Raw genomic sequence first — 19,199 nt, forward strand, 5'->3', positions numbered from 1 at the left:
TGCAGAGTTCGTACTTATCGTGAGGAATAAAGGAGTGCCGCTCTCTAACACCACATTGGAGTTAGAGAGTTTTCATCTCAGATTTCAGATGACACCATTCATACCTCTCGCCCATTTCTAAAATGATTCAGCAGGCTTAAGCAAAGCACCAAGAATGGCTCCTGCAAGAAATGAAATTTAAAGGTGGAAAAAGATGATTCCTAATTTTCTGTTTAAGACTGAAGGAGGATGTGACAAAAGTCTGCAGTGCCGGGTGGCATAAAGGGAACAAGGTCTGGGTTAGGCCTCACAACACAAAAAGCAGCCAGTCAGAAAGCTATCAGTCAGAAAACTATCAGTCAGAAAGCTGAAAAACAAGCAGAAATAAGTTGTATTACAAATAAAACAGAAAACAATATAACTAAAAAAAAACCCACAAGCCAACAAAAAGCCAAAATACAATAGTCAAACTATGGAATTCGCTGTCACGGGATATAATGGAAATCAGAAATAAGAGAGGTTTAGAAAACATACAAACTCCTAGAAGACAGGCCAGCCCATGGCTATTACCTATACATATGATATTCAACACCCAACTCTCAGCTCTAGAAATTCCTAAATGCACAACTTGTCAGAAGCTGGAAAACTGTATCATGGAAGGCTCTTGCCCTGTGTGCTCCCCATCTCACACCCCTTTATAGGTTTTCAAGGTTAGTGATTATCAAAGACATTAGCGGCCCAAACAGCCCAACAATCCTATCCATTACAACCACCATGACACGCTGCTGGTTTAACTGGCCTTACTTCCCTGCAGGATACCCTGGAACTGAGCACTGGAAGCTGTGGAAGCGTTACCAGACTAGGACGAGACATCAATGCAACATTTTTTTCTGAAGGAGGGCTATGAGGAATAACCTCATACACTGGCAAACAAACTGGCTTGAATGATACCTTTACCAAATCTATCTTCTAAGCAGAACACTGGTTGATCATTAACAAGTCATTAAAGTGTGTACAAAGCATGGATTGGTCCATGTCCCAGGGCACTTTCCACATTAAATGCTTTAAGGTTTTTGTGGGCTGCATTTGGGAGCACACATCTGTTTACCAGCTGCCTGTAAATCCCAGCTTAATGCTTATGTTTTGCCTGAGGAATGACACACACAGAGAAGTTTATATAGGTAATGCACTTTGCCACACATTTCACATGTATTAACTAACTTGTAACACCCTCGCTAGCCATTATTTTATCCATAGACGCAGCCAGGTCTTTGACTACGGTGCTCCTTTATCTGAGAAAACTACATTTTACGCAGGAGACAGCATGACAGATCCTTCCTAGGTCAGCCAGGAGAAAGGCCAGGGGTCAGCCTCCATCCTAAGACATGCAGGGTGTTGCATTTGACCGGGAATGCACTGGCTCCTGCTATCAGCCTCTCCATCAGTGGCACAGTTTAATGTAAAAATAAAGAAGGGTGGTGCAAAACCATGCTGCAGACAAACAGCCTGCCTTAGAAAGCACTTACTTCTCTAGAAGGGAACTTGGTGAAACAGTGGGAAGGCAATGACCTCCACAGTGCTTCATCTCTAAAGCTGACCTCAGCCAAGGAGACTGCCTGGCCTCTTCTCCTGCAGTCATGATGGATGGGAATAAAAGGGAAGGCACTGCTCCCTCTTCCTGTATGGCACCACCTTCACTTCCATGAGAGACACCTTCCTATTGTTCAGTAATGCTGCTGATGTGAAATTCACCTTTTACAGTCTCCACAGCTTCCTGACAGTGCTGGGAGAAGCAGTGCTGCTGGGGCCAACACCATAGGCTGCAGCTGATAGTATCGCGCGTCTCCAGGCATTGTTCACTGAAATTCCTGCCGCGCTTTGCCCTTCAGCAGCAGACATGAAAAATGTAAGAGCATATTAGATCCAAACACAAAAGGATCTGCTTTTTCAGGTGTTCTAGGAGGAAATTTTCACTCAATGCTGTTTCTGAGTATGAACTTTAAAGTTATAAAGCAAAACAGTCACAGGGAAGCACATACTACTACTGGAAGGGACAGATATTCCTCTGTTTCCTACTGGTTCCTTTTGTGCTTTTTAAGAAACAGTGCATTTGAAGATTCAAACACCTTCGGTTTTAAAACTAGCAAATAAGTGCCATGCTTTGATCCTTTTTTCTCTTTCAAACCTTCATTATAAATCATCGTAACAGGGTGAAACAAGGTTAAGTGTTCTTGTATTAAACATGCAAACATTAATGCATTTTGGAGCTCAGAGTAGAAGTTGCAGATGGTTTCTCTGAGGAATAACACTCACAAATAGGTCATTTAAATTGCCCTGGTCCCATACAAGCAGTACAGGAACAAAAATGCAGCCCATATGAGCCACAAAAGGGGGATGGGGACAATTCATTGAGTTGGTATCTCATGAGTGCTATCATCAAATCTACATGATGTCTGACTTGAAGTTTAAAGTATCTCCACACTGATTTTAATTTTAAAATATCTCTGTACAAAATTATGTGCAGATTTGAGAGCTGATATTAGTAGCAAACATCAAGTGCTTCGTGGAAGGAGTTAAAACAGCCTTGCATGGCTGCCTTGCTACAATTTAAGCTTCAAAACAAAACAAAAACATAAGCAAATAAAAAAAATACACACGATCATATATGTCTGCCTGAACATGCTTTCCCCATTATAGCAATCTATTGCCATTGTTTTTATTAGTATAACTATCATTGTTTCTTCACAAACATAATGGTAGGAGGGTTTGCTCTTTTGTTTTAATCAATTCATATAAAAGAAAAGATGTTTGAGGTATTTTTTGTTCTTCTACCTTGACCTTGTCTCTCTGCATACAGACTTTTCAGTCAGAAGTTTTATAGCACTTAATCTTCCCTTCTCCCTTCATCCCCCCGAAGAATTCAAGCTCCCAGGGCTAGAAGAATACTAGTTTCCCAATGCAACAATTTGTGTAAGTTATTTTTTTAGATTTGGTGCACGTGTACCACTTAAACACACCCACTCACAAAGAATGTCATCCTGCCCTCTTTATACATTAATAAGGTGAACTATTTTTAAATGAGAATTCCTAACCATGGTTACTTACGAATTACGACTTATTATTTATGTAGCTCACTTTGTTTAAATGGTGTCTACTTTCTTCAGGAGAACAATGCTGTATACAGCTGCTTTATTAACAATGTCATTGGCTCTTTGTTGCTATTTTTACATTTCCATCTTCCTGTTATACCATGTAAATAGAGATGTCTATAATTAGCGGACGCACGGTATTGTTTCACAAATCCTAACTGCTACATTACAATAGAAAACTCATTGCTTCTTTGGAAATAACTTTACTTGGTAGTTACATGGCTTTATGACTGTGTGTAATATGGTGCAATAGGAAAAACAACGAGAATATTTCATAAGAAAGACTATTGCTGCATTCCATTTCTACACAGAGATCAGTAGGACATTAAATGCTCTTTATTTATTACTTTTAGAATGAAACTATTTTTTCATTTCCAGCTCAACACACAGAAATTTAGCTCCCTGTGAGAGGAATTCCTCCAATCACCAAAAGTTGAAGCAGTTCCCCTTGCCTGACCAACTGCAGATATGAAAATGAGCATGCATACAAATTTGCTGTACCTCTTGACTGTTTCAGTACCTAGACCTTTCATGTGCAGTCCAACTCCAGGAACCATCATCTACATTTTTCAGTAAAGACTAAGGATTTTACAAAGACCAAATCACAACTAGATGTGACAACATAAAAGCACAGCATGCTTAAATATATTTTATATTTGCGCACTACTTTCTGGAAGCATTTATGTTCAAACTCCTCATTTCAGAAAGGACCTTTTTGGCCATGTGGGCAATCGCACAAAGAATTCAACCTACAGTATGTTCTTTGGAAAGGGATGATGCCTTAATGCAGACTGCATGATAGGATTCATCTTACATAATCACTGAATCACACATTCATTAAGGTTACAAAAGCCCTCTGTGATCACCTTGTCCAACCGCTGATCCATCCCCACCATGCCCACTGACCACATCCCTCAGTGCCACACGCACACGGTTCTTGAACACCTCCAGGGATGGTGACTGCCCCACGTCCCTGGGCAGCCTGTGCCACTGCCTCACCACTCTTTTGGAGAAGAAACTCTTCCTAATATCCAATCTTCTCTACAATACAAGCTGCCATACTGCCAATTACACTAACTGCTGAAAACTTCAGCTTCACTTCAAATCTGAGTTTGTCCCACGCCAGCTTCCAGGCATGTCCTTTTCTAATATCTCCACTAGTACTGATAAATTAAACATAACACTGTACTAAAAGCTGTGTTTTTAAGTGCTGATGAAACACAACTGAAGAAGCAATAATCATAAACTTCTTTATTATCAGTAGCGGTAGAAAAGGATTTACTTTGAAGGAATCAGAAACAGGGAAAATAAATAATTTTCAGATGAGTCTTATTTAAGAGCTGTCATCACTGTTCCACAGTTAATATCCACAGAGCAGTTTGGGGTGTAAAAGCAAATTCAAGATGAAGAATTCTAAACAAGTAAAAATATTAATGCCAAAAGCAGATAATTAATTGGACAAACTTGAAAACAGACACTGTGGATCAGACATGCTCTTAGAGCAGTCCTTGTCACTGTGGTCTATAAGCTCATTTTTTAGGTTCTGCAGAAAAAAAGCCTGCAAGCCTGAAGGACTTCCCACAAAAGCCTGCTTTCTGTGATAAACACTCAAGTGGTGCATGAAGCATAGGAGAACAAAGTAAAAAAGCTCCACAGGATACCTGACACTTGAAATTCAAACTACCAAAGTCATAAATTAAGTATATATATGCCTGTGTGTGAGCCAGGGTGTAATGTACCCCCAACTGCTTCAATGGGTCTTGTGTAAACAAAGAACAAAACAACTGGCTGCAAATGTCAGCTTTCTAGTGCAAGGAAAGCAAGTTTTCCAGTCAAGAAAAAAAAAAATGAAATGGCCTGAAGACATTGGCTTATTCAGATTTAAATAAGTGACCAGAGATGATTTAATGCCCCTTGGATGTCTGCTTTGCTTTTCTGACAGAGGTTGCTGCCCCACAAGGGTGACAGCTGCACACAAAGCTGCTCACAAATTACTGCACACTGCTGCCCAGCATACCAAAGTAAACAAATCACAGTTTTGGGTTATGGCTGTATACTGATTTGTGAGCAGCAGCCAATGGGACAGCATGGAGAACTTTTAAACTGTCTGTATTACAGAGCTACCAGTCTGGAATCGGAGCTTCTGAATTTCCCTCCTGTAGTATGTGAAGAGACATCAAGAAACATTCAAGACCGAGTCCTTCTTGGCTGCTGCTCTCATAGTCACCACAATTAGCTGTGCATTCTCATCACCAGTAAAGGAAGTGGTGACCCATTGCAGCCCCTGCTAAAACACACCACCCACCTCCCCACTGAGCCAACATCCACTGTTTGTTCCTTGTAAACATTCAGCAAGTGCCAATGAATGTCAATGGGCATCATTTTTTCCACATAGAGGAACTGAATTCCACACCATTGCTTCACATGTACTCCCACATTGAACTGTGTTTTGTCAGACTGCCCCTCTGCTGCCATCTGTCACACAGCAACAACATGTAATGGAATACTGGTGGGAAGGTTCATCTTCTACCGTCATACCACCAACATCCGCCTTTGATGTCATGGGTCAACATAATAAAACAAGAGGCATTACTTTCAGAGCAGCCCTTGTAAAACATACAATATTAATAATACATGTGTAACAAAACATCTTAATTTCTAATATTTTTCTTAAAACATTAAAAAAAAGAGAGGAACAAAACCATGAAGATGATGGGTTATTTGACCTTGTTTTTGTCAAACTAGTGCATCAATCTGGTTCAATGGCAGTGGCTGCAATTCTCAGTAAGCTCTCAAGGCATTCATTGGAGATTTCTGATGAAATTTTACTCTTCCTGTGCTTCATGCTTGAAAACAAATGTGCGTGCTGCCAAAAAGCAATGACATGAATAAAGTATGACTGTAAAGCAAAGGACATTTTTCTCTGTTAAGATAAGAATTATGGAAGTCTGCAAAGAGACATGATCAGATTTCCAGGTCATGTATTTACATGGATTGAAAATGGTTTTGCAAACATGAATTGATTTTTTTTTTTTGCAATCTTGAAACCTATTCTCAAATTCCTTCTTCAAAACAGAAAGCATGGAAACACATTTTTCGCTGTTCCGAGCACTGTGTTTAGCCAATGTATCACAGTGCATGCAACTACTTGCCATCTCTTGAGGCAGCACCATGCAGCACTTTTCTTGTGCCCTGATTTCAGTCATCACAGGGTTAAGAGCACATCTACAGTTTGGCTGTTGCTGACCGATGGGTGCATGCCAGAGCCAATGTGCAACAATGAGCCACCACCTCAAAATAGTGAGGGCCATGACTGTGCCACATTGCCAGCTGTGCTGTGCTATGGATTGGACATGTCTGAATTAGTGGGTCCCCCATATCTGAGCAATTACAAGTCACAGTGAAAAGGTATTCCCTAAACATTGCCCTTCTAGCACCTCTGCAGGCACAGCACTTTCCTATTGTTAACCTGAAGACCATTACAAGTCCCAAAGATATCAGCAAAGTCTGCTCACCTTCCCAGCACAGATTGAAATTTTGTTCCAAAGAAGATGGGCCAGTCTCCTCAGCCTGGGACCCAAATAAATCTAAACAAAATACAAACACTGCATGCTTGCTCTCCAGCCTATCCTACCTGCTCACCCTCACCCATCACGGAAGTTGAGGTAGAAGGTCAGGACACATGGCTGTGTCTCACATCATGGCTTCATGCATAGCACAGACTAAACTGTGTGAGTAGAGGTCACTACTGGCCACGAGTGGAGGGGTCCAGCAGAATGACAGCTTGAGGGCAGCCACCTTGCCAGCCTTTGGCACCAACCTTTGAGCTGCTAAGCAGGCAGCTCCTTCTGCCATGCTCAGGTCACAGGTTGCTGTGGTTTAGGGATGTAGGAACAAGGTCCGTCTCTGGCTTAGTGCAGGCAATTGTGAACGGCAGGCAGCTGGTGGTACCGATTCCCAAAAGTGCAGCAACCAACTTCACTGCAAGCTGACAGCATTTGACCTGCAGTTCAGTAACAGCAAATGATACAGTGTGCATGCCAAGTTACAAAGGAGAGAGCTTAACGTAATGCAACAAGAAACAAGGAGACGAGGGGGTTACAGGCTGAAGCTTGCGGTAGTTTCAGGCTCTGTTCCCATCCAAGTAGCTCTTCTGGAAAATCGAAGCCTTTTCCTGTACTTTTGTTTAAATTACAGCATCCCCAGTATATACAGCCAACTAAATGATATTTACTTAGCTCACTTCCACACCTTTCCCTTGCCTCATATTTGGACCACAGCTTCCCAGTATTTTCATCCCAAGGATTACAATAGAGCACATACAATAAGGTAGTTTTCCAGACTCTAATACACTTTGTTGAGTATTCCAGCTATCTACCTCCCACTCAAAACAAGTGCCTGTCTTCCTACTGAGGGGGAAGGGAAGGTCAGGAGCCAGTAAACTGATATTGGCATTTTCTTTAAAAGGTTTGTGTGCGGAGTCAGAGCTATTTAGTGTGTTTTCCCTAGAAAGCATGATTTGAGTTGTTTCAAGTCAAAGGCAGAAAATTAAATCAAAGAGGGAAAATTCCTTAGAAAGCTCAAAACCAGAAGACTACAAAAAGAAGTATTTTACAGGTTCCCATTCTCTACTGAACTGCGCATGGAGTCACATCATATAATTTCCTACAGCAGACAGATTGCAGGTCGAGCAAACATAGCTGCAAGCAGAACGCAATTAGGCTACAGAAGAACTTCACTAGTTGGGAGCTTTGCTAGTTCAAACAAGAGGAAAATGAAGAATAAGGCAAGTATAGTGACTTGCCTTCAGAACAGGAGAATGCATATGTAGCCTCATATTAATTGAGTGATGAGGCAGGAAAGTCATGGAACACATTCATGTGCTGGACAGGAACACATTCAGGTTGACTTTTGTGATGCCATGCAGCTTTGATACCTAGGATTTAAGGATAGCCTGAAGTTAATTAAGGTGATGTGGATGTTACAAAACGACTAATGCTTCACCAGGGAGCAAGATACTAGTATCTGTGGCATACATGACCTCAGGCAGCTTTAAAGAAATACATACATTAGACATCTGGGTTACAAAAGGGCATGTCTGAGAAAGGACTGGCACGGTTTTCCCTTCTACCACCAATCAGCAGCTCTGTTAAAGATAAAAAAAAGAAAAAACAACAACAAAAAACACATGCATGGAAGGGGTAAACAGCCTTGCAGCAACACACTGCTTTGAAGTAATTTTACTGTGCCTTTTCATTTTCCCAAAGTCAGTTTCAGCACAATAGGTCAATCAAAGGGTAAAGAGTTGGGCCCCTCCCAATCTCTATTTAATTTGACACCAAGTGCTCCATCCACGCAGAGGTCTCAGGGAGGAAAGTCGTAAGGAAGGTAGTCTTTTTCATTAGCCTAATCCACAGCAGAGGCCAAAGCAACAATCCAGGAACACTTCTTTCTTCATCACTGAACGGAAGGAACAAAGCTGATCCTTCACCAAAGGCATCGAGAGAGTAGGAAATGACAGTAGGAAAGGAGCAGCTGATTTGCAGGAGCCCAGCAAACAACCTTGCAGCTAGGCTTCCCTTGTCTTTGTGCTTCATGCACGGAGATGCCACGATGTCTGAAGTCAATGGGAATTTTACAACAAATTTTCATGGATAAAAAAAATTCATTACAACCTTCATAATAACTGTTTTGATTCCCATAAACTCATCTAGAGTCTATCTGCACCATGTTTCAGGATCATCTTGTTTGTGTACATTGTCTATATAACAGAGAAATAACAGCCAGCACGGGTCAAAATTAAGTGTTCTAAAACACAGTTCTCCGTGATGTTTTTTGTACACGAGACCTACACTGAAGAAGTATACTGAAAAGAATAAGATCAGTAGGAAACACTCATTTTGTAATGACAATGACTGCAGGCGTAGTTTTGGGGCTTTCAGGGGTGAGCATTCAACTACTCAGTTTAGTGAGACAGTGAAAACTGAATGTAACCAAGCTCAGAGAATTCCTTCTCATTTACTGCTGTGTGCTCTGTTTAATTTTAACTTGACCTGGGAAAATACTTCTCAAGATTCCTCATCTCATCTCTGACACACAGTCTTGACTTGCTTACTTTAGGCAAACATTTGCTAGACAGTCCTCTGTTACTGCACAAAGAGAACGTCAAGTTCTTCATGCAAATGTCTGGTCATGTTTCACGGTGGTCAAAGTCTAGAAAGAAATCCCAAATGTGAACAGAATGTTTGTAAACGTTATTCTGCATTCCTATCCTTGTTTTTGCTGAAAAGAGAAATGGAAAAATCTTTAAAGATACTGAAACCAATGACAAAGATGTGATTACTAACATGAAAAGTTGCTTACCATTATTTCTCATCATTCAACTATCGTGTAGGCTTGTGTCATACTTTACAACTAGTTTTATATATCTTTACATGGAGATCAGAACTTGAACAGGAATCACACCACAAGAAATGGCATCAAGTGACTCACTGCTTTCCTCTTGTACACTGGCTTTATTTTAAAGTCTGGTCTCATTAATGTAAGATTTAATCAAAACAGTAAGAACTGTGGTTTTCCAAAGCTAAATATAGTAATTTCTCAATTATAATTATCAGTATTATATTATTATTATTCAGTAGGAATTTTATTTGGTATTTAGACTTCAAAAATAGCCAAATTCATACGCATTAAGAAAAAAACAACAAAAACCAAAATAACACTAATAATGTACTGTTTGTACAGTGCTACACCTTAGCAGTGCCACAAGGAAGAAGAAATGTTTTCACCCTGGAGGTCAACTGGCAATCTACAAGAGACGTAGTATTGTGACTGTCCTGTGCAGCCCAGTGAACACTGCTTATGTACACAGTGAGGATCCAAAATACAAACCAGAAATTCCAACAGAGATCCTGCTTTTCCATGCACTCACCCACTTCTTATACTGAAGAACTGTTTAGCTTTTTCTAAAAGCTTTCCTTTCTGGAAGATAGTGGTAGGTCTGACCAAAACTCAGTCAGTCCAATCTGCCTCATGCTAATATAGCATTCATGGTTAACTCACCCTTTAAAGAAAGCCCCTTCAGCAATGCAAGAACCAAACAAGGCACAGTAATTCACCACTAACCTCCTAAATCACTGTATTACTGTTGCAATATTGTTTTCAAATGTCACAGTGCTTTATCATAGTTTTGTCCAGCTACAGTTTTGTGAAACCACTACTGATGGATGTCTTAACAGCAAGCAGAGCCTGTTCTTTCAGCTGCCTCACATCTCTTACCATAAGACCCTGCTTTGCCAAATTCTTATGGCAGGAGCTGTGCCTTCTATGTGAACCGTGCCAAGAGCAAGGAAAGGCTGCTCTGATGGAGATCCTGCAAAACAGACCTTCAGCGAGTTGCCCAGAGCTGTGGGGCAAGAAGGCATGAAGGAATAAATGAACTCCCCCTGCAAAAACAAAGAAACAAAACCCAACAAAAACCCTGAAGGAATTATAAAATTACGACTGGCACAAAGAGGCAGAGGAGTGAGCAAGTCAGAAGTAGGCACAACCATATGTTAAAATATCTCTCTGTTAAGTAAGCAACAGCGTCAGAGATAAAGCTCTTCACACATCTTCATTCTATCCCTAGTAAATACACATGGTGCTGCAGACTATAATTACAGGACCACAGATTTTCCTCTCCTCTGTAACACTGCCTGTGTGCAGCAGCAGAATGGATAGCCATCTTCCGAATTTTAAAGAGAGTGCACTAAAATTAAAGTCAAAAGCATCCACTTCTAGGCAAATTTTTGCTGGAAAACTGCTTTTTTTTTTCCCCCACAGTACTTACCATGGCATTGCACTTTGCCTCTTCTGAACATAGCTCTTACTGACTTGGCTATGACTGCAAATAATCATTTTTTTTGCACCTTAGTCCCAAAGTCAGTGACCCAGAAAACAAGGAGAAAAGTGAGCACGCCGAAAAGCCCATCTTATTTGCCCAACTTAACATCTTGCAGGAGCAATGTGCTGCAGGCAAAAGATAAAACTCAGATTTTCCAAGGAAGCTATTGGCTGGGAGAGTGTCTTTTTTCCTTGAGTAATCCCTCTCCTTACTCACATCTGCCTTCCTCCAGTACTGTATGGAACACACAATACTCTAGTCCACTCCCAGGAAAACCTCCCTGTGCCATGACCATGGCAGGGGTTCCTTGATGAAAGCAGCAGGTACTGTAGCTGTGCTCTGAGCCTACAGAAGACAGCCGTGCATCAGTTTATGCCTTGGGAGCTACATCAGCAGTAGCAGATACCCACACACAGGATCACCCTCCCTCACCTGATCCTGTCAGAGGTTGCACTGAAGAGTCTCCAAGTGGAGACAGCCAAGGCAGATTTTATCACTTAAGTGCCATCTTTAAGATACACTGTAGAGGTTTAACTATTGATGGAGGCTTCTTCTGGTTGTCCCTCTGCCTCTCAGTGTTTAACTCCAGCTCGAAACACCCTCCATGTCTCAATTTTTAAGTTTCTGGCATAAATCCTCGTATTTCAAAACTGCATGGCCTTGTGTCAGCTATTATCTGCAGCAGGAGTTGCAGCCTTAGGAATGCCATCGTCAAATGAAAAGAGACGAGGCTGCTAAAATACATGTTGAAGGAACTCTTTAATGTAATCATTACACATACATTAAAGGGGGGGAAAAATGGATCTTTTTAACGGCTGTCTCATTTCCAGGCTAAATGAATGGAGCCTGTGCAGAACAGTGTCACCTTGAATCTATTTAAACACAGGATAAAGCAGGCACATTTGAAGCTGATGACAGAAACCTGTCTTGTTTTCAGGTATGAAGCAGAGGTTTTTACAGGTTTCCTTTTAATTTGTGCACATTGGGCTATCAACTAAACACAAACAGCAATTACTGGAGATGATGATCAGAGAGGCTTCTCCCAGATGACCCCCTTCCAGCCCTAACGAGAATTTTTCAATATGGTTGTTCTCTAAATTATGATATATCCAAAGACCATGACAACAAACTGCTGATTACAACCACACTTATCATCTCCATTCTACAAATTCAGATTTCAGCACATCTCAGATTGCACTAAAACCACTGTGGCTGCCCAGAACAAGCTGCTGTCACAGCCTCACTCTGATGACACCAATGTGATGAAACTTCTTGTTTTGCTTTGGAGGTTTTGTCCCAGCAAACCTGTGGCTGCACCCAGATCATCTGCACACACATACCTTGCAAAAACAAAGGGTATGAACACTCACTCTTGTGCTCTAACTTGGCAGAAGTAGAGTCATACTCAAGACAGATTCAATGCAGGAGGAACCAGGCCCCCAGCTCTTCTATTTCGCTCATATAAGCTTAGCTTTAAGACATCCTCTGGCCTGCCCTAGCTTCCACTGAAAGCAGTGACTCAGTGCTCCCATTACGCAGGCCATTCCTTCAGAAGCAGGTGAATCAGTGCTAGCAGCTTTCACAGGAACTGGCTGAACAGAAATGCTCTGCCAAAGATCTGACAGGGGCTAAAATTCATTTGCGAGTTGATCCTAGAAAAGAGGGCTTGGTGTTCTCTCCAAGGGCAGCAGTTCTACTGCTTTTCTGGAATGGAAACAAGAACAAGTGCAAAAATATCACACTGCACAGCACTGGCTCTCCAGTCACATGTGGGAGCGCTCCCCACATCCTAGAGCTGGTAGTGAAAGGCACCTGCTGCTATTGCAGAGTATGAAGCACGTTGCTAATGGGTAAAAACCAGTAATCAGAAAGCCGTGGGTCTGTTATGGCTTTGACCCCCAGCTCATTCACCTTTTTGCCTTCCTGCTTTCTCTGCTTGCATTTTTACATTGTTACCAGCAAATGCATCACTTCATCATACATGGCACAGAAAACAGGTTTGCTCATAGGCATACACTACTTCAAGGTACTCTCATGTGTGGTCTGATCAGTACGTAATAAATCAGTCAGAGGAGAAGGAAGAAATTGCAGTGCAAAAGAGGAAAACAGACTACGACATGAAGGGGAAAAATGACACACACAGGAGAGGCAAAGACAAGTCAAGGGTTCATATTCATTTTAGGACAGAAGCAGCATCAAGAATCTCCATCATTTGCTGTATCTGATGACACCTCTACCCACTGTCTTCACAAGAACTCAGTTCCTATGGTAGTTATCCAGGGATGCAGAACTTAAGAATATATATATGTACAGACTTCCATACCTTTCATCATTGCTTCCTTACACCAGTGGGACAGCTGGAAAAAAACAGTTCACAGGGATGGAAGGTTAATCTTTTTGCAGCTGTATCACCAGCCCTCATCCTCAGACCATGAAGGTTTCAGCCTCAGCACCAACCCATGAGCAGTGTGGGCAGAGAAGCATGCTGAAGCCAAGCAGCTAGGAGGCCGTGCTGATCCATTAGAAACACTGGGAGGACTGTGCATTTTAGCTACAGAAGGCCAAAAACATTACTCAAAACTGCCTTTGGGTTGCGTAAGAATTTTTGTAGGTACAGAAAGATTGTTTTCTAGAGGTGAGGGAGAAGAACTTGTATTATATTCACTACCCACCCAAGAACAAAATTGATGCCTAAGTATGTCTAAAGCATTCTTCTCATGAAGAGATAATGGCATTTCATACATATTCCACCTTAACCTTGAGGTATTGAGAATATTTTGCATTTCTGACCTTTTGTATATCTGCATATTTGTATTTTGAATATCTGCATTCAATTTGAGAGGCATTTTCACCCTCTTACCATGTGAGTCCTAATACTGCTCTACACAGAGTATGTTCCACACCATTTCCAAAGCCTCTGTTTTCTTGTGTGTCACCAAACACTTCTCTCCTCCCAAGGAAACACCCTGACCTTGTCCAGGAAATCAAAGGCTTTTAGGAAACAGAACTCAAATGAGCAATATGACCCGGGAGGCAGATGGAAGTCACACAGATGTATGAATGCACGACACCAAGGATGGCACTGGTTAGCAGTGGAATGATGGCACCTGAAAACAGTGAGAGCTGAAACATGACTTCAGTGAGAGTTTTGCCTGATCAAGAGCAAAGGATAGAGCCTAGACTTTGTACTGTATGTTTTCTTATTCATGTGCAGAAAGATGAAGCTTCTGAATGAAGTGATTGATGAGAACAGAGTAGATTTTTTTTCACTCAGTAATTCAAAGGGAATCATTTTAAGACCAAGCTTATGTGCACCTCTTTCAGGCAAAGCACTTGTTCAGCACATCAGAAGATGCCTCAATATTGCCACCTTCATGCATGCAGACAGATTTGACTGCAGTAACTATTTTATTACAAAAAAGGAAGAAAATCTCTACTGTTAATGACCTCAGAGAAAGTGCTGGGGCTGTTCAGGTGAGGGAAGGGGATTCAGAAATCTCCCTGTGTTTCTGAGGCTGTGCCAAGAACTAAGGGTGGGGGAGCACAGCATCTACACAAAAACTCTGCACTGCAGGCAGAGAAAAAGCAAAATGCAAGGAAAGTTTTAAGAACAAAGTATAATTTTGTCTTTTCAGTTTTCTACAGCACGTGCTCCCATCGTACTGTTTTTCTTAACATTTCTATGTTTTCATTGCTAACAACTGAAAGCCTGAAAACCTGTTAAAGATCTTCATGCACCACAAAGGGGAAAAAGCCCACTGCATAAGAATTTGGAAATGCAGCTTTTGGTAACTTCTGTATTTCAAATTTGACAGTGTCTATTTAATATTCCCAGGCTCACCATTGCACCAGAATAAGCAAGTTAAATAAGATTTTGAATTAAGCCTTCAAAGGTTCATTTGAAGAATAAAGAAATGGTCATCAACATTATTTCCATTCTCCAGAAATGTAAACACGAAGCACAATTTTATGCGGCGCCAATAACGTAAATAAGCTCTCAGGCTTCTATTTCAAGCACCTATCACATTCTGGGCTGTTCACTCAAAGAGTAATGTGCAGCATTAATCTGTACAGCATAAGGAAACATGACTGTAATTACAATTTACTCGAAATTACACCATCACAAGCTTTCACTTGCAGCTGCAGCGTTAACAACCTCCCAGACCTTTTCCAGCTAGGCAATATTTGGTTTTGTTATGGACAAATCGCCATCACAAGCCTTAAAATTACTGGGGCTCTGCATCTAGCAACACACTGGTGTGAAGCAACAGACTGAAGAAATCGATGTCATTGTGCTGGAAAGTAAATATCTTTGTAACCACATCCACGGCAACCACAAAACTCCACTTGTGCAAAGTGATCCATAATGCTTGACTTGAGGAACTGATTGAAAGCTCTGAGAAGGTATTGCTTGCCACCATTTATTTGAGCCATAAAATTCCCACGAAGACAAACAGAGATTCTTTCTGGGCCATCACTGTATGGAAAAGGAACACTCAAAAGACATCTCTGGAAATTGCTATACTTATCTCTTTTGAAAATATAAATCCCCCCTTTTAGGCAGTATGCTATGGGAATCAGTACCTGTTACCTGCTGCAGGATGCACATTTACTGCAGCATTAACTCACGGGATTGACAGCTGAAGTCACCGAGATGCAGAGCCCACTGAGGCCAGCAAATACACATCTCCTGAGTCAGGAGCCACTGCCCTGCTCAACACACATCAAGACTTCTGTGTAAAACTAATTTGGATAAACTCCCACATGCCAAATCTGCTTTTTACACCTGTTCCCAAAAGCATCTCTTAGAAACCCAGTGGTATTTTCTACTCTTTGTGCTAAAATAAACCGACCCCAGCTCTTTTTTGCCCTAGCAAACAGCAGGAAGCCTTGCATGCCCTCGGGCCACATAGAAGTCAATGGACATCTGCCATCACCTGGTAATTTACAGCTGACACCTCCAGCCACAGCTCTGTGCTCACTCAATCGATGCACAGTTCCAGACCCAACAGCATTACAGGGTAAAGCTGAACCAGGTGCGGATATGCAGCTCCATCACTGCTGAATATGCATGACCAACCTCACCCTGGTTTTATGCTTGCTTTAAAGCAGCTACATAAAGACAGGTAACACCTTACCCATCATCAAACCTGGTTTTATAAAGCCAATGTATCTTGAAACAATTGGAAGCATCAGGCTGAGCTAACAGCAGACCTACAGTACTGCAAAGAACCTCCTCCTAGGAGCTGGTAAATCGGAACATACCATATCTGGTTACCAGCGTATCTGGAAATGCACACAGCTATTACTCATCTTCACAGCACCCATGTCAGGGAGGAGAGGGCGGGAAGAATAACAGATTTGCCCTTTATCAACACACAGAAGAGAGTTCTTGTTTCAGAACCAGGACGCACAAACTGCCACGTGCACGTTGCTGACTGACAGCAGCAGTAATCAAACATGCAGAGCTAACCCTTCAGTGCTCCTGCTTCAATCCCCTGGCTTAGCTTAGCTTTAACACAGCATCCTAACAAACGTGGGGTCTAGCTGATGAGTGAGTGAGCAACAAAAGCTGCTCCTAAAAGCAGCCCCGTTCCCAGCCCACCTAGCTGGTGTCCCACAGTAGGGCAGCAGCTCAGCTATGTAGGTGCCAACAGCACTGCTGTGGCTCAGAGCATGGCACACAGACTGAAAGCAATCCACATCAGGTTGAGAACTCCCAAGGTGAAATACAGACACAGATACAAGCCTGCCCCATTTACAGGTTTGCAACTTTTTAGCAAATGACAGTGCTGACAGCTGAGGGGATCAGTACTGAAGGTCAGAAACACTCTAAGCAGCCAATCTGCGCTGGCAAACCATCACTTTGAGATGCGCTGGATCATCAGAACAAGCAGGAACTGATAGATTTGGTGCCAGTTTAATAACCCAGATCTGATCTGAAGTTAGCCATGCTCTGCTAAAGAACACTTTCAGAAAAAAAAAAAATCATACAAAACTAGTGGAAATGGTTTGGCCAAAATCCAGTGTCTAATACATACAAATGTATGTATATATGAACACTCAAAATGCATTTGATTTTAATAACTTCAGTTAATTCCATCTAAAAGAATTTAATAGTATGTTTTCCCTTCATTTCACAGAACACCATCTCCACCTCCTTTAAAATAAGCGGGGCTAAAATTACCGGTTAAGCTGAGAACCATTGGAATTTCCTTGTGGTACTATCTGTCAATAATTCTGTAGGCTTCCCTTAATGCTGTTAATCTACTATTAGAATTGTCTGCCTTTCTCTCCAACAGTCCATCACAAACCTAGATAAGTTTATCTAATTTAGATATTTCCATTGGCTCCCCTGAGCTGCCCAGGGACCACACATCTTCAATCTGCTGGTCAGTAAAAGTATGTGAGTGGAAGTCTGCAGTGGAGACACAACTCTCCACTGGCCTACAGAGTCAGGTGGCTTTGAAGCTTTTCACAAAGCTGCCAAACATGTTTTCTCTGAGGTACTTTGGAAATTTAGACCAACATTGGCTCTGAGCATCAATATTTAAGCACCTCAACACACTGGCTGAAGAATCAGCTTGTAATTATTCTACAGTGTGTGAAGGAAACAAGGTAACCCTAAAAACCATCATCACTCTGTTTGGAAAGAAAAGCCATACAGGTATCATCAGCTGTTGACCTAAATGGGAAAATGCACATTAAATATCAGTCATCAGGAGCCTCGTGGCCGTGCAGCTACATGCAGCTGATACACTCACAGCCAGGTTGAGCCTACAGAGCTCCAGTAGGCTGGGGAATGCCCTGGGCAACTCTTACAGTTTGGATGAGGTACAAGAAAAGTTCAGAATTTTGTTGTAATTAGTAACTGAAAAAGAATGGAGAAGATGCTCTTCTTTCCACAGCTAACACCTTTTTTCACAGATGCCTCACACAGCAAAGCCTCCCCTGCATCTAACCCTGGAAACCTGCCTTACAGCCAGCGACCTGAAGCTTCGCTGGGTTATTTTACTGGAAAGGCAGCAACCAGAAGTTGCGCCAGAAGCACAACGTTTCCAAATGGAAATGAACCTGGTTCAGTGTGTAGTACCTCCACCACCATCAAAGCAAAAGCAACACACGGGAAACTCGAAGGGAACTGGCAGGCTCGGAGATGCCTCGCTGCTGCCGCTCAGCACTGAGCCGGGCAACCCCTGCCAGCACCACGCAATCTGAACCGCAGCACGTGCCTGCCTGCCTCTCACGAGTCCTGCAAAGAAAACGGAATTATAAGCAAACCCACGGGGCTCCCATCCTTCCTGGGTAACGCGCGCCCATCTGGGAGCACAGGGAGACGCTGGTATCGACTACAAAACGGAGAGAAGCTGTTGAATCGACTCTGGCACCAAGGCTATCGACGCTGGCAGCTCAGAAGTGCCTCCAGAAGTCACTCCGCAGTCCCCCCCGCCCCCGCCGCACTCACTATCTCGGCCACCATGAGGAGACCCGGCGGGGTCCGCAGGAACTCCCTGTCATAGGCGAGAGTGCTGGAGCTGGCCGACAGGTTGGCGGTGAAGGAGCTGCTGGTGGTGGTCACCGTGTGGGAGCGCGGGCGAGGCGGCTGCTCCAGAGGCGGCGGCGGAGGCTCCATGCTTCGGGGCTGCCCCGCACCTCCCGGCCGGCCCCGAGCACAGCGGCGGGGCGGGGGCAGCGGCGGGAAAGGCTCCGCCGCCGCCCCGCTTTGTGCGGCCCCAGCGCCGCGGGGGGGTGGGGGGAGAGGCGGGCCGGGCTGGGCTTAGTGGAGTGGGGGAGCGCGGAGCTAGGGAGGGCTGAGTGGGGCCGAATAGCGCAGCCAGCCAGGAGCTGCTGAGGCCGCACCTCGAGTGCTGTGTTCAGCTTTGGGTCTTTCGCTGCAGGAAGGACATGGAGGCTCTGGAGTGTGTCCAGAGATGGGCAACGGAGCTGGGAGGGTTCTGAAGCACAAGTCTGATGGGAGCGGCTGAGGGAGCTGGGATTGTTCAGTCTGGAAGAGATGAGGCTCAGGGGAGACCCGATTGCTCTCTACAACTGCCTGAAAGGAGGCTGTGGCGAGGTGGGGATCAGCCTCTTCTCCCTGCTAACAGCGATGAGAGAGAATGGCCTCAAGTTGCACCAGGGCAGGTTCAGGTTGGGAATTAGGAAGAATTTCTTCTCCAAGAGAGCAG

General features: G+C 43.0%; 1 protein-coding gene across 1 annotated transcript in view; it reads right to left on the reverse strand.

Moving 5' to 3' along the window:
* The window catches only part of CMTM8 (CKLF like MARVEL transmembrane domain containing 8), a 34,981-nt gene extending 16,256 nt beyond the window's left edge, over positions 1-18,725 (reverse strand). The window contains exon 1 of the mRNA XM_065753213.1: positions 18,479-18,725. Within this exon, the coding sequence (XP_065609285.1) occupies positions 18,479-18,646 (168 nt within the window). The 5' untranslated portion in view covers positions 18,647-18,725. The remainder of the gene's footprint in view (positions 1-18,478) is intronic.
* Between the last annotated feature and the right edge of the window lie 474 nt (positions 18,726-19,199).

Source organism: Cyrtonyx montezumae, unplaced genomic scaffold, assembly GCF_038088225.1.
Source record: "Cyrtonyx montezumae isolate F1298 unplaced genomic scaffold, pur_monq_1.0 scaffold_8, whole genome shotgun sequence".
Classification (NCBI taxonomy): domain Eukaryota; kingdom Metazoa; phylum Chordata; class Aves; order Galliformes; family Odontophoridae; genus Cyrtonyx; species Cyrtonyx montezumae.